At 39.7% G+C, this 11,272-nt stretch overlaps 1 protein-coding gene across 2 annotated transcripts; it reads right to left on the reverse strand.

Moving 5' to 3' along the window:
* Positions 1–5,881: 5,881 nt before the first annotated feature.
* LOC123045050 (outer envelope protein 61) lies at positions 5,882–10,996 on the reverse strand. 2 transcript variants are annotated; one of them, XM_044467967.1, is made up of 10 exons: positions 10,694–10,996; positions 9,849–10,079; positions 9,344–9,400; positions 9,133–9,261; positions 8,717–8,865; positions 8,537–8,589; positions 7,798–7,960; positions 6,725–7,259; positions 6,473–6,616; positions 5,882–6,338 (listed from the first exon to the last, which is right to left on the reverse strand). In XM_044467967.1, the coding sequence occupies exons 1-10, from the start codon at positions 10,775–10,777 to the stop codon at positions 6,192–6,194; spliced, it is 1,692 nt and encodes a 563-aa protein (XP_044323902.1). In that variant the 5' UTR covers positions 10,778–10,996; the 3' UTR covers positions 5,882–6,191. The 2 variants fall into 2 exon arrangements, with proteins under 2 accessions (XP_044323902.1, XP_044323901.1); XM_044467966.1 differs by having other exon boundaries at positions 8,537–8,607.
* Between the last annotated feature and the right edge of the window lie 276 nt (positions 10,997–11,272).

The raw sequence follows: 11,272 nt of genomic DNA on the forward strand, positions 1-11,272 counted from the left end.
TGTACTTGCCCACAACGGTCTTTTATCATCGGGATGACAAGCCGCCATTTTTTCTTCTATTGAAGGAAATTAAATTTGCTCAATATATGCCTGCCCACAACTAAAAAGCCAACTAAATTATGGATTTTGTTTCGGATGCAACTCTGTGCTACCAAATTAAAGTGTGCATATATGTCTCATTGTAGATAGAAGCCACCGTTTTTTTTTTCTTGAAGGAGATTACAGTTGTTGTCATATGTGCTTGCCCACAACTAAACCAACAAACTACGGATTTTCTTTTCAATGTCCACATGAATTCAACGGGTCTCTACGCCATCTGAGACTTTATACAACCAAATAATAATGTGTATATATAATCTCATTGTACACAACAACACACCATTTATGGGGCTAAAGAATATTTCATTTGTTATCACACGTGCTTGCCCAGACATATTTTTTTAAAATGAGATTCTATACTATCAAGTTAAAATGTGTACATTCATCTCATTGTACATAACAATCTACCGTGTTTCCTATTAAACGGGATAAACCATGCAATTGTTTTTCATCACGGACATGGCTTTAGCGTGCCTCTGCTAATTTAGTGACCACTCTATGATTTTTGTGAAGTTTGCAACTAAGAGAGATTAAATTTGTTGTCATGTGTGCTTGCCCGTAACAAAATCAACTGAACCATGTATTTCTTTTCATCGCTAACATGGAATCAGCAGGTCTCTGCGCCTTTTGGCGTAACAAAATCAACTAAACCATGTTTTTTTTTTCTTTAGGTTTCTTATCCTTTTCCCTCTTTTCTTGCAGGAAAATATGCATGACCAGGTTTCTCATCATGATAACCATGTTTTCAAACTTGCTAAAAAATACAACCATGCCAACTTTACTCTCTCACCATAGTGCCCATATTTTCAAACTGACCATATTCATATTATGCAAAGTTCCCCTTTTCCCAGACTATTATTTAACAACTAATAAACATGTTTAAAAAATAGCATGATTTAGTTGAAGGTTCTTGCAGCATGAAACTATTTTCATCGACAACATGTCTTCAGCAGGTCTCTCTGCCATTTGGCGTAACGGGTCAACTAATATACAGAAAAAGAAGGAGGACGCATGCGACTTGCTTGCTGAGGTTTGAAGGTGAGATCCATGGCTCTCCCCTAGCCCCTGATTTGGCCATTGCGGTACAGGTCAGGGAGCTTTCTTCTTCCTCCTCTTCTAAAACTACAGCCCTTGGTTCGGCCATGGCGGTACGAATCAAGTGGCATGTTTTATCTTTCCAAAATTCTTCCCTTTAGTCTGGCCATTGTGGTACAGACTAAGGTGCATGGTTTAATCTATCTCAAAACTTTGTCCTTGGTTTGGTCATTTTGGTACAGACTAAAGAGTATGTTGCATCCATCTTAAATTTGTGTCCTTAGTTCGGCCATCGCGATACAGACCAAGGAACATGTTATATCTACCCCAAACTTTCGCCTTCGGCTCGGCCATCGCGGTACGAGTCAACGAGCATGCATGGTTCTTTTAAACATGATTCCTTTAAATGTTGCTTGCGCTTCGTCCTACTAATCTTCATCTTCGTTCGGTCCCCTTAGCAATACAAGCCAAGATGAACGTCGCGTTCCTTGGTTTGGTCTCTATACGTGGATACAAATCAAGAGAGTGTCATAGGTACGAAAATCTCATAAAAATATTTACCTTAGTTTGGTCATTATAAAAAAATGGATATTACTAAGTTGGAATAAAATTATGAATGTGCTAAACTAAACTCATGATAATCTTCTGTTTGGTTGCGCTACGGGCATTATGTGTCACGCTAGTTGTAATACAAACAGGAGCATAAAAAATATATTCCTTCACTTGGTTACGCTGCATGCGGGCATTATCTTAATGCCACGCGGTGTTAGTAGTAATACGAGTTGGGCACAACTTAATTAAAAAATGTGTTCATGTTACACACCCAAAAACCAAAATTATGCAAGATGAATTATAAAACGTGTTGCATCATAAAAACCAACCTTACTTGGTTACGTTACACGCGGACATTATCTTAATGCTACGCGGTCTTAGTAGTAACAAAAGTGAGAGAAAACTAAACAAAACATTCGGGGCACATATTTTGGCCAAAGTCAAATAAAATATGTCATGAAATGCTCCAATACTATAAGAGCCTAAACTATTAGCATCATCACAAATGGATATCACAAACTCACTTCACTTGGGTTATGCTACACACGAGCGCCAATGAAATGACGCTATGTGGAGTTAGTGCTAATACCATGTAAGGTACAAACATAAACAAAATGATAGATGTCATATGTCTCACGCAATACCACAATGGCTCCACAAACTTTTGCTTGGTTACGCTGCACGCGGGCATTATCTTAGTGCTACACAGTGTTAGTAGTAATACAGGTAAAGCATAACTTAATAAAAAAAGGTTCACTCCACATCCACATATGCATACAAAATTCATACAAAATACATGATAAGGCATATTCCTTGTAGCCCAAATAGGCTTTAAACAAACAAAAATATCATAAGCAAATTCCACTCAGGTCAGGCTTGATATTGTCTGGACTCAGAGTCAACAAAATATGACACATATCATATGCACCATAAAAAGCATCAAAATTGTGTCAGAAAGCTTCATTCCGTTACGCTACACGCGGGCACCACATTAGTGCTACGCAATGATAGTAGTAATGTGATGATGCAGAACTCATTAAAATTGGCATGTCACATATATACATGCTATCAGCCAAATATATCGTGCAAAATTCCTAAAAGAAAACACATACCCATATCCTATGTGCCAAACGTAGGATAAATCTATGCCTAGCCAAAATCAATCTCCATTCTATATATAAATGAGGTTGAACACGAACAAATTGTTGCATGCTAGGAAAATATATTCCCAACATCATATACATGAAATCACGGAGGAGTATTTGCATGAAACCAAACTTCAAGTTCACCAAGAAGGAGTTCATCGTCGACCGCGAGGAGGATTTCTCTTGTAGAATATTGCAATAGGCATGTTGGAATTCTTAATCAGGGGTTTTCTTTTCGCAGATGTAATTAACAGAATTTTTATGTAAATGTAAGAGTTCTGGAAATAAAGACCTGCAATGTTTGATTCTATTTTGTTTTATGCATTTAAATTTCACTCTGTATCAATGACGTGGACGTGTGTTTCACGCCCGCCATTTTCCCATCATCAGCCCTAGCCACCTCTAATCCTCATAATTAGAAGCCTTGGGTGGTTCTAATCTCCTCCCTATAATTCTTCAGCGATGATTAGTTCTGGACGGCAAAGCGCTGCCGGATCGTGAAGATCGTACGCTTGCAACCAAGTAGAGAGGCCGTGCTTTTGGTCTTCCGTTTGAGGGATCGTTCGTGGGCGGTTTGTGGGATCGTCATCAACGTTCGAGGGACTTCAAGTACGATCTACACCGACTCGTCTACTTATGTTGCACTCGCGGTGTCGGTAACGATCGTTGACCACAACCCGTTATGCATCTTCATATTGTTTCTGGGTGATTGTAGAGCAATTTTTTTTTGTTTGTTTTCTACTACGTTTCCCAACACTGGTGAGGGGAAGGGCCATGACGGTGATGCGCCTTCGGCTCGCTCCAGTGATTATAGTCGTTGCTAGGTGGTCTACAAACCTGGATGTAATTTTTGTTACTTTTGATGTTTTTTGTATTGCCATGACAGTTGATGAATGGACTGAAAGTTTTCCTCGTAAAAAAGTAGCAACTCATCCATTTCACCCAAACTTTTATTCCTTTCATGATTGACTGGGCTTTCCTTTTATATAAGGCATCCACTCTCTTTCTGGCCTAATTTAATTTTTGTGCAACAAAACCAATATGCATGTGGCTCCGGCAATGGAGAGAGGTCATCATCAATACTAATAAGATTTATAACCACATCATCAAATCACCCAAGTCACGGATAACCACTTCATTGGTCTAACAAACCACACCATTGGTCTAACAATTTTTAATCTTACGGTCCAACACCGTACCTTCCCTCTTCCAATAAAAGCCATATGTCAATTTTTTTATAGTATGCTCGAAATGAGGATTACATAACAACTGGATCAATAACAGGCTGGTCCGACCTTGAATTGATAATGTGCGAGACCTGACAGTTTGGAAGTGGGAAAACCAAATAGGACACGCCACATCACGATCCAGTCAAACCTTCATATTCCTCCTTTCTCTTGTTTATTATTGTACATCCAAGCAACACCCACAAAACCCAAATCAAACAAGTTCCAATTAGGAAGTACCGCACAAAATTTATTCCTGAGCTTAAGAAATTTCTTATGAAAATCACCCACCATAAACCAAGGTCCAGAACCAAGCGGTTTTACCCGCCCCGGCAAATCCCACATAGCAATACCGTTGGCTAGCACAAGGTCCTAGAACGACAGTACGGTTGCATTCTCGAACTGACGAGAATGTAAACTTATGTCGTTAGAATTACCTGATCTGGTTTAATAAATGGAACTCTTTAAATAAACGAGACATTTGCCAGCACTCGTGAAGTTCAGCCATACCTGAATATTATGAATTTAAGAACTTTCGTTTCAACAATGGCTCCATAGCTCAGTGGTAGAGCAATTCGATCTCCCTATTTGTTTTTCAATTCTCATCACTATCATGTGCGTGATCAAACATGCCATGATCATGTCGATCCCCCTATTTGTTTTTCAATTCTCATCACTATCATGTGCGTGATCAAACATACCATGATCATGTCGATCCCCCTATTTGTTTTTCAATTCTCATCACTATCATGTGTGTGATCAAACATACCATGATCATGTCGATCCCCCTATTTTTTTATCCTCCTATTTGTTTTTCAATTCTCATCACTATCATGTGCGTGATTAAACATACCATGATCATGTCGATCCCCCTATTTTTTATCCGGACAAGTAGAGAACAATAAGATCCGATCCTATTATTATTTTTAATGTTGATCCTATTTTTATTTTCGAATAGAGATACACAGCATTTGCAAAATAACTTGTAAAATGAACTAACCTCCTTACAGGTTGACACATATCCGGTCAAAGTTAAACCTTTGCAGATAGAACTACACCCCATTTGCAAAATATAGATAGGGTTTAGGGTCAAAAGAACTTATACAAAACCAACCTCCTTACAGGTAGACGGGTATTTGGTCAAAAGTTATACCTTTGCAAACGTGCGAGACACGAATTTTTAAATTGCCACCCAAAATGGCGTCCACGTCTAACAACTTCTGGCCTGATCATGTCGATCCCCCTATTTGTTTTTCAATTCTCATCACTATCATGTGCATGATCAAACATACCATGATCATGTCGATCCCCCTGTTTGTTTTTCAATTCTCATCACTATCATGTGTGTGATCAAACATACCATGATCATGTCGATCCCCCTATTTTTTATCCTCCTATTTGTTTTTCAATTCTCATCACTATCATGTGCGTGATCAAACATACCATGATCATGTCGATCCCCCTATTTTTTATCCGGACAAGTAGAGAACAATAAGATCCGATCCTATTATTATTTTTAAATGCTGATCCTATTTTTATTTTCGAATAGAGATACACAGCATTTGCAAAATAACTTGTAAAATGAACTAACCTCCTTACAGGTTGACACATATCCGGTCAAAGTTAAACCTTTGCAGATAGAACTACACCCCATTTGCAAAATATAGATAGGGTTTAGGGTCAAAAGAACTTATACAAAACCAACCTCCTTACAGGTAGACGGGTATTTGGTCAAAAGTTATACCTTTGCAAACGTGCGAGACACGATTTTTAAAATTGCCACCCAAAATGGCGTCCACGTCTAACAACTTCTGGCCTGGATAGTGAATATGGACACGAAATTCTTTGGTGCGAAATAACATAGGACATTCGTAACATTACAAGTCAGCCTACTGTCCAAATGGCAATACTGGACCATTTACTTCTAATAATAGTACAATTTATAAACACATATGCCGAAAGAATAAACAATGGTACAAAAAGTTCTCGACTCTTCCCACGGTGCTTCCACATTGTCATCCGCCCACCATATCACTTCTAGCCAGGGAAAACGAGCATAATGTAGCTGCCGAATAGTTATTTGTTGCCGGAGCACTGCTCGACAGGGCATCATATGCGATGTTTAGGCCATCACCTACCTACCGATGAATCCAAGGCGCTGTAGGATGAAGGCCAAGATCAGCATGACAATAGCAAGGATCAGGCCTTTCCTGCCTAGGAGCCAGTTCTTCGTCTTCTTTGCTACTTCTACTCCCTGCTGTGCTCTGTCCATCCATTTCATCTGAATGCAAAGCAAGCAGAGGTTAATAATCTAAGAAGTCTTAACTGAACTCTGACAGCTAATCGGAAGTAAAATATATGCCCATTGTCTGCACACAGCTCAGAGGAGAGTTTTTTTTTTAATTAGCTTCTCACCATTCTGTCTAAATCTTCTGGAGATAATGAAGACATAGCTTGTTGAGCTTTGGCGGCATCCTCCTTCGACAGCTTCATGCCAAACTGCTCACTCATGTTTGCCATCACATCAGGACTCATGTTCTTCATCATGGATGCAAACATCTGTTAATTTAGAAAAGTTTTAAGAGATGTTAAAATCCATAACCTAAGCTTCTTCCCTGATGAAAAATCTTCACAAAAAACAAATTCCTTGGGCTAAAAGATTTTTACCTGCCGCATAGCAGGGTCTTTCATAGAATTTCTCATGGTTTCTTGCATATCAGCTGTAGAAACTGGGGAACTGGATGATGAATGGTCCATACTTTGGTTGTTTACTATTTCATCAGGGTTCTCCGCAACAGTTTGCGAAGATGAAGGTTGGAAGTTATTGCTACTCGTTTCTGCTCTTGATGAAGGTCGGATATTACTCCCAGTCCCTGGTCTCACAGGCGCACTACCAGGCCCACCCATTTTAGAAGCAAAATCCATCATATTTTGCAGTTCAGAAGGGGACATCTTCCCAATCATTTCAGATGCCATACTAACCATGTCAGGTGACATTTCGGGCATATTGGGTCCAAGATTTGAACCAACGGGGTTTGTGCCGGTTAATGAAGAAGCAGCCTGAAACATCTTTTGTAGTTCTTCTGGTTTCATGGTGCCGATCATTTCACTGGCAGTTTTAACTAGCTCCGGCGACATTCCTTGCATTCCCAACTTTGATAACCCATCAGCATCACTATTAGAGACATAATTTTGAAATGACCTGACAGTTGACCAGGACACCAAGAACGTTATGCATATTTTGTAAAAAGCGCAATGAGAAGACTGTAGGTGAAGTGAAGACATTTTACTAATGTTACTAGTAAATAAAGCAAAACATCAAATCCAAGTAAAATGTAAATAACACTTGGAAGTTTTTGCAATCAGATATGAAATTCCTGCATAATGTGAACCTAACGTGATCAAGTAAGATAGCACAACAAGATATAATCATATTTCTATAACAATATGCCAGATAGACAGATCCACCACAAGACAGGATACACATCACAAGAATGAGAAGAGAATTAAAAAAACGCAGCTAAGAACAAAGATTTATGGGTATCATTTTTTTATACAAGATAATTGATACAGTAAGAACATTGCATGTTAATGCATGCCAAATAATGGTTGGCTAGTGGACGAATAAAAAGGTATCTGAAGTAGCAACAACCGAAACATATCAAAACAGAGTGCGGTAACTCTGAATATGGGCCTAATAAGATGTAAGAAACATAGACCAGAAGCAAAGAGACTGTTACCTGATAGTAGCAGGATCATTCATTAGGCTTTCTGAAGAGTCAGATTGTCTTGAGTTTCCTGCTCCTTCATGTGGTTGTGAAACAGTATACTCAGTAGAAGAACTCCTTTGAGTACTTAACAGCTCTGAACTATCTTCTTCCACAATTTCTTCAATAACAACTCCTTAGAAACAAAAGAACACCAAGATGAGTGTTTCCGAGGGCGAATCCACTTTGAATTTGATAAATGTATTGCTTGTGAAGTATGTGTTCGCGTATGTCCGATAGATCTACCCGTTGTGGATTGGAGATTTGAAAAGGATATTAAAAGAAAACAATTGCTTAATTATAGTATTGATTTCGGAGTTTGTATATTTTGTGGCAATTGTGTTGAGTAGTTTGATGAGTCGAACTGAATTATAACAAACACTGTCGAAATAGCATCAAACCAGTATACAGAAATAATATATTTCACTACAACCTCAGTTCTACTCTTATATCATAGTTTGGCTGGATCAAGTCAAAGGACCATCTACTTATTAACTATTATTTTATATATCCTTCTACCATTAAGTTGATTTTGGCCAAATATTCATCACAAATATATTCATCATAAATACTCTTAGGATGGAGTGATTTAACCATAAAGATTTTATCCAGAAGCACTTGAGCTACAGTAAGATGGGTTCAGATTAAAAAATAGCAGGCGATGAAAAAGAGCAGCATAATTAAATTCTAAAAAGAATATCAATGAAGCTACCTTTTGGCAGATTTGTTCCTCCTCCTTCAGTTGCAAGTTTTGCATCTGTGTCCCTGAATAATGAATGTACTCTATCAGTAGGACAACGGCGAAAACTAAAATTACTATCCACTTTTGTCCATGTCAGCAACAAGATCAGCAGAATACATATGTTTGTGCAGGAAAAAAGGCAAACCATACCTCAGAACCTCAGCAATAGTTTCATCCTCCGGAGAAATTTCATGGGCTTTACGTAAGTCAGCAACAGCAGCCTGAAGGTTTCCTAGTTCTTTGTAAGCTTGACCTCTTCGGTAGTATGCTTTCACATTGCTCGAATCATAAGTTAGAACCTGTGGCACGGTTGATCATTGGGTCAGCATAACAGGTAAATGCAGAGCTGCCATCGTTAAGACGACTAAACTAACAACAAAAGTTCAGCAAACTGAAATTGACAGAGTTATGGACTTCCATTTAGACAGCTCATAAATACTACTAACAGCAAAGGTGGCAAACAGAAACAACGAAAGTAGATCGCATTTAAGATAATGGTAGCACTGTGATGTGTAACCATGCCCGTATATAATATTGGTATAATGGGTAGAAAGCCTCAAACATACCTCTGAACCTTCATTTACACATTCCTCAAACATCCCTGATTTCAGGTAACACGACATTAAATTAAGGGTGCACTGCAACTGCAGAGTTCGCCCAGCTGCCGATGGTACGCTCTTCATGTTTTCCTTGGCCTGGTCAACAAAAGAGCATATAAATTAAATTGGCAGTCATGTCACTTCTTTAAACATGGAAGGCATGGGATTTGAAACGCACAAGCTTGTACTTGGCAGCAGCATCAGTATACTTCCCATGGCTATGAAGTTCATTTCCCTGGAACAAAAGAAAACGGATATTATGGAAACTCATAACATGGATAAAAAAATGGAGTCTGACACCCAATACATTAAATAGATGATGAGATACATAATTTCTTAGACAAGAGATAACAGGAAGATGAATAGAAAATGAAATTATGTATCCAAATTATGAAAACCAAGCACCACTGGACTATATGAGCATTCTCTCCATGAATTTTTCTTGCAAAATACTTTGTAGTGACAGCCATGTGAAGCTGTCGCTTTTCCAGTTTCTAATTAATTCATTCAGAGTGATCTAAAATTCTGATCAAGTGAGCCGATTAGCATATTTTATACAGAGAATTTTGGAGCTTAATAAAAAAATGATCAAGTGTATTTGACTATTTGTCCAACTCGCCAACCAAGAGTAGGAAAAGGTCATTCTATGCTAAACAAAAGGTCGTGCTGGGTTTTGTACAGACCTGCTGCTTCAACATCTTGGCGCCAGATAGCGCATATGATATTTGAGCATCAGCTTGGGCCTTCATGGCAGCAAATTCTTCAGGCTTAGCGTTGGCAATTTTTTCAGTCATATCAAGCATTTCCTCTGGCCTTGTTTGATTGAGCTGTTGAGCAGCTCTTTTGAAGTCCTCAGTTCTCATATTTTTCATACTCTCGGATGCTAGCTTTATCAAGTCAGGATTGGACATAAGCTGCAATTATCAAAATTGCAACAAGCACATGGTCAATCGCATGATACTCGTGCTTTCTCAGGGCATAAAAAATAACATTAATAAGCAATGATGCTGGACACTGCAAATAACAAAAGCAGGAACCGAGGTATGAAACAGTGCTGAAAAAAACAGACATAAGTGCACACACAGATATCTACCAGCAGAATCCTATTGCATATAGTTTAGGCAATAGATGCAGAGTATTGTGCGAAAAGACCCAGCAACAGCCTCGTTTAAACAGTAGCACGTGGTTGTTGTTTATAACAGCAGAAACCAGCATCCCATTGGCGTCACCTGTCCAAATCAAACTCAAACGTACCTCGAGTCCACAGCTACACACACTACAATTTTCTTTACCAATTGTTTACCAATTGACTTGAGGAGTTAACTTAGGACCAATTCAACTCGTACGCAATAGGTCAACCACAACACGATTCGATCTAAGCAACCACAGCAGCAGCAGCAAAAAACGGTTGCCAAATTGAGCGTGATCTCCTCTCGATCTACCGCTAGCGAGACCACAACCGGGCAGGGAATCAATTGAGATCAAACCGGCATGGCCGAACGTAGGTATATGGATCGGGTGCGGAGACCTGCTGTTGCATCCTGGCGAGGTCGTCGGGGGACATGCGTCGCATCTGCTCCTGCGCCAGCCGCATCATCTCCGGATCCATCATGGCGGCGCCGCCACCAAGCAATCCCCAACACGCAGATCGAAGCGGCGGATGGGATCGACGCGACAGCCGAGCAGCGACCTGGAGCTCGCAGATTTGGGAATTAGCTCTCGGGTGTGCGTCTCGCTCTTTTCTTTTCTTTCGGTCGCCCTTTCTGGTGGTTGATTCGTAGAAAAACCTGTTGATGGTATTTATTGACGGGTTTTGCGAGGGGCGACGAGAGTGTAGAAAACCGATACGGAGTCCAATCCGAAAGCGGCTCTTCTCTTTGACGGATGATGCTTCCTCGAGGTGGGCCGCTGTTTTGGATGGGTTTGGGCTCGGGATCATACGGAGTAGACGGGCCGAAATCACTGTTTTAATCTTATCAGCAAACTTTGTCACAAACTGAACTCGACATTAAAGTATTTCACGATCTGACCCTTTTAGCAACGCCACAGCCCGTGGCGTTTCTGTCCAACTTAGAAACGCCGAACTATCTCGCGTTGCTGCCCTGGC

This window comes from Triticum aestivum, chromosome 2B (assembly GCF_018294505.1).
Source record: "Triticum aestivum cultivar Chinese Spring chromosome 2B, IWGSC CS RefSeq v2.1, whole genome shotgun sequence".
NCBI lineage: Eukaryota > Viridiplantae > Streptophyta > Magnoliopsida > Poales > Poaceae > Triticum > Triticum aestivum.

Coding starts and splice junctions, on each gene's coding strand:
- LOC123045050 (XM_044467966.1), bottom strand. CDS start 10,777: ATGATGGATCCGGAGATGATGCGGCTGGCGCAGGAGCAGATGCGACGC. Junction 10,080..10,693: donor TCGCCAGGATGCAACAGCAG/GTCTCCGCACCC, acceptor TGATAATTGCAG/CTTATGTCCAATCCTGACTT. Junction 7,260..7,797: donor AATGATCCTGCTACTATCAG/GTAACAGTCTCT, acceptor GTCAACTGTCAG/GTCATTTCAAAATTATGTCT.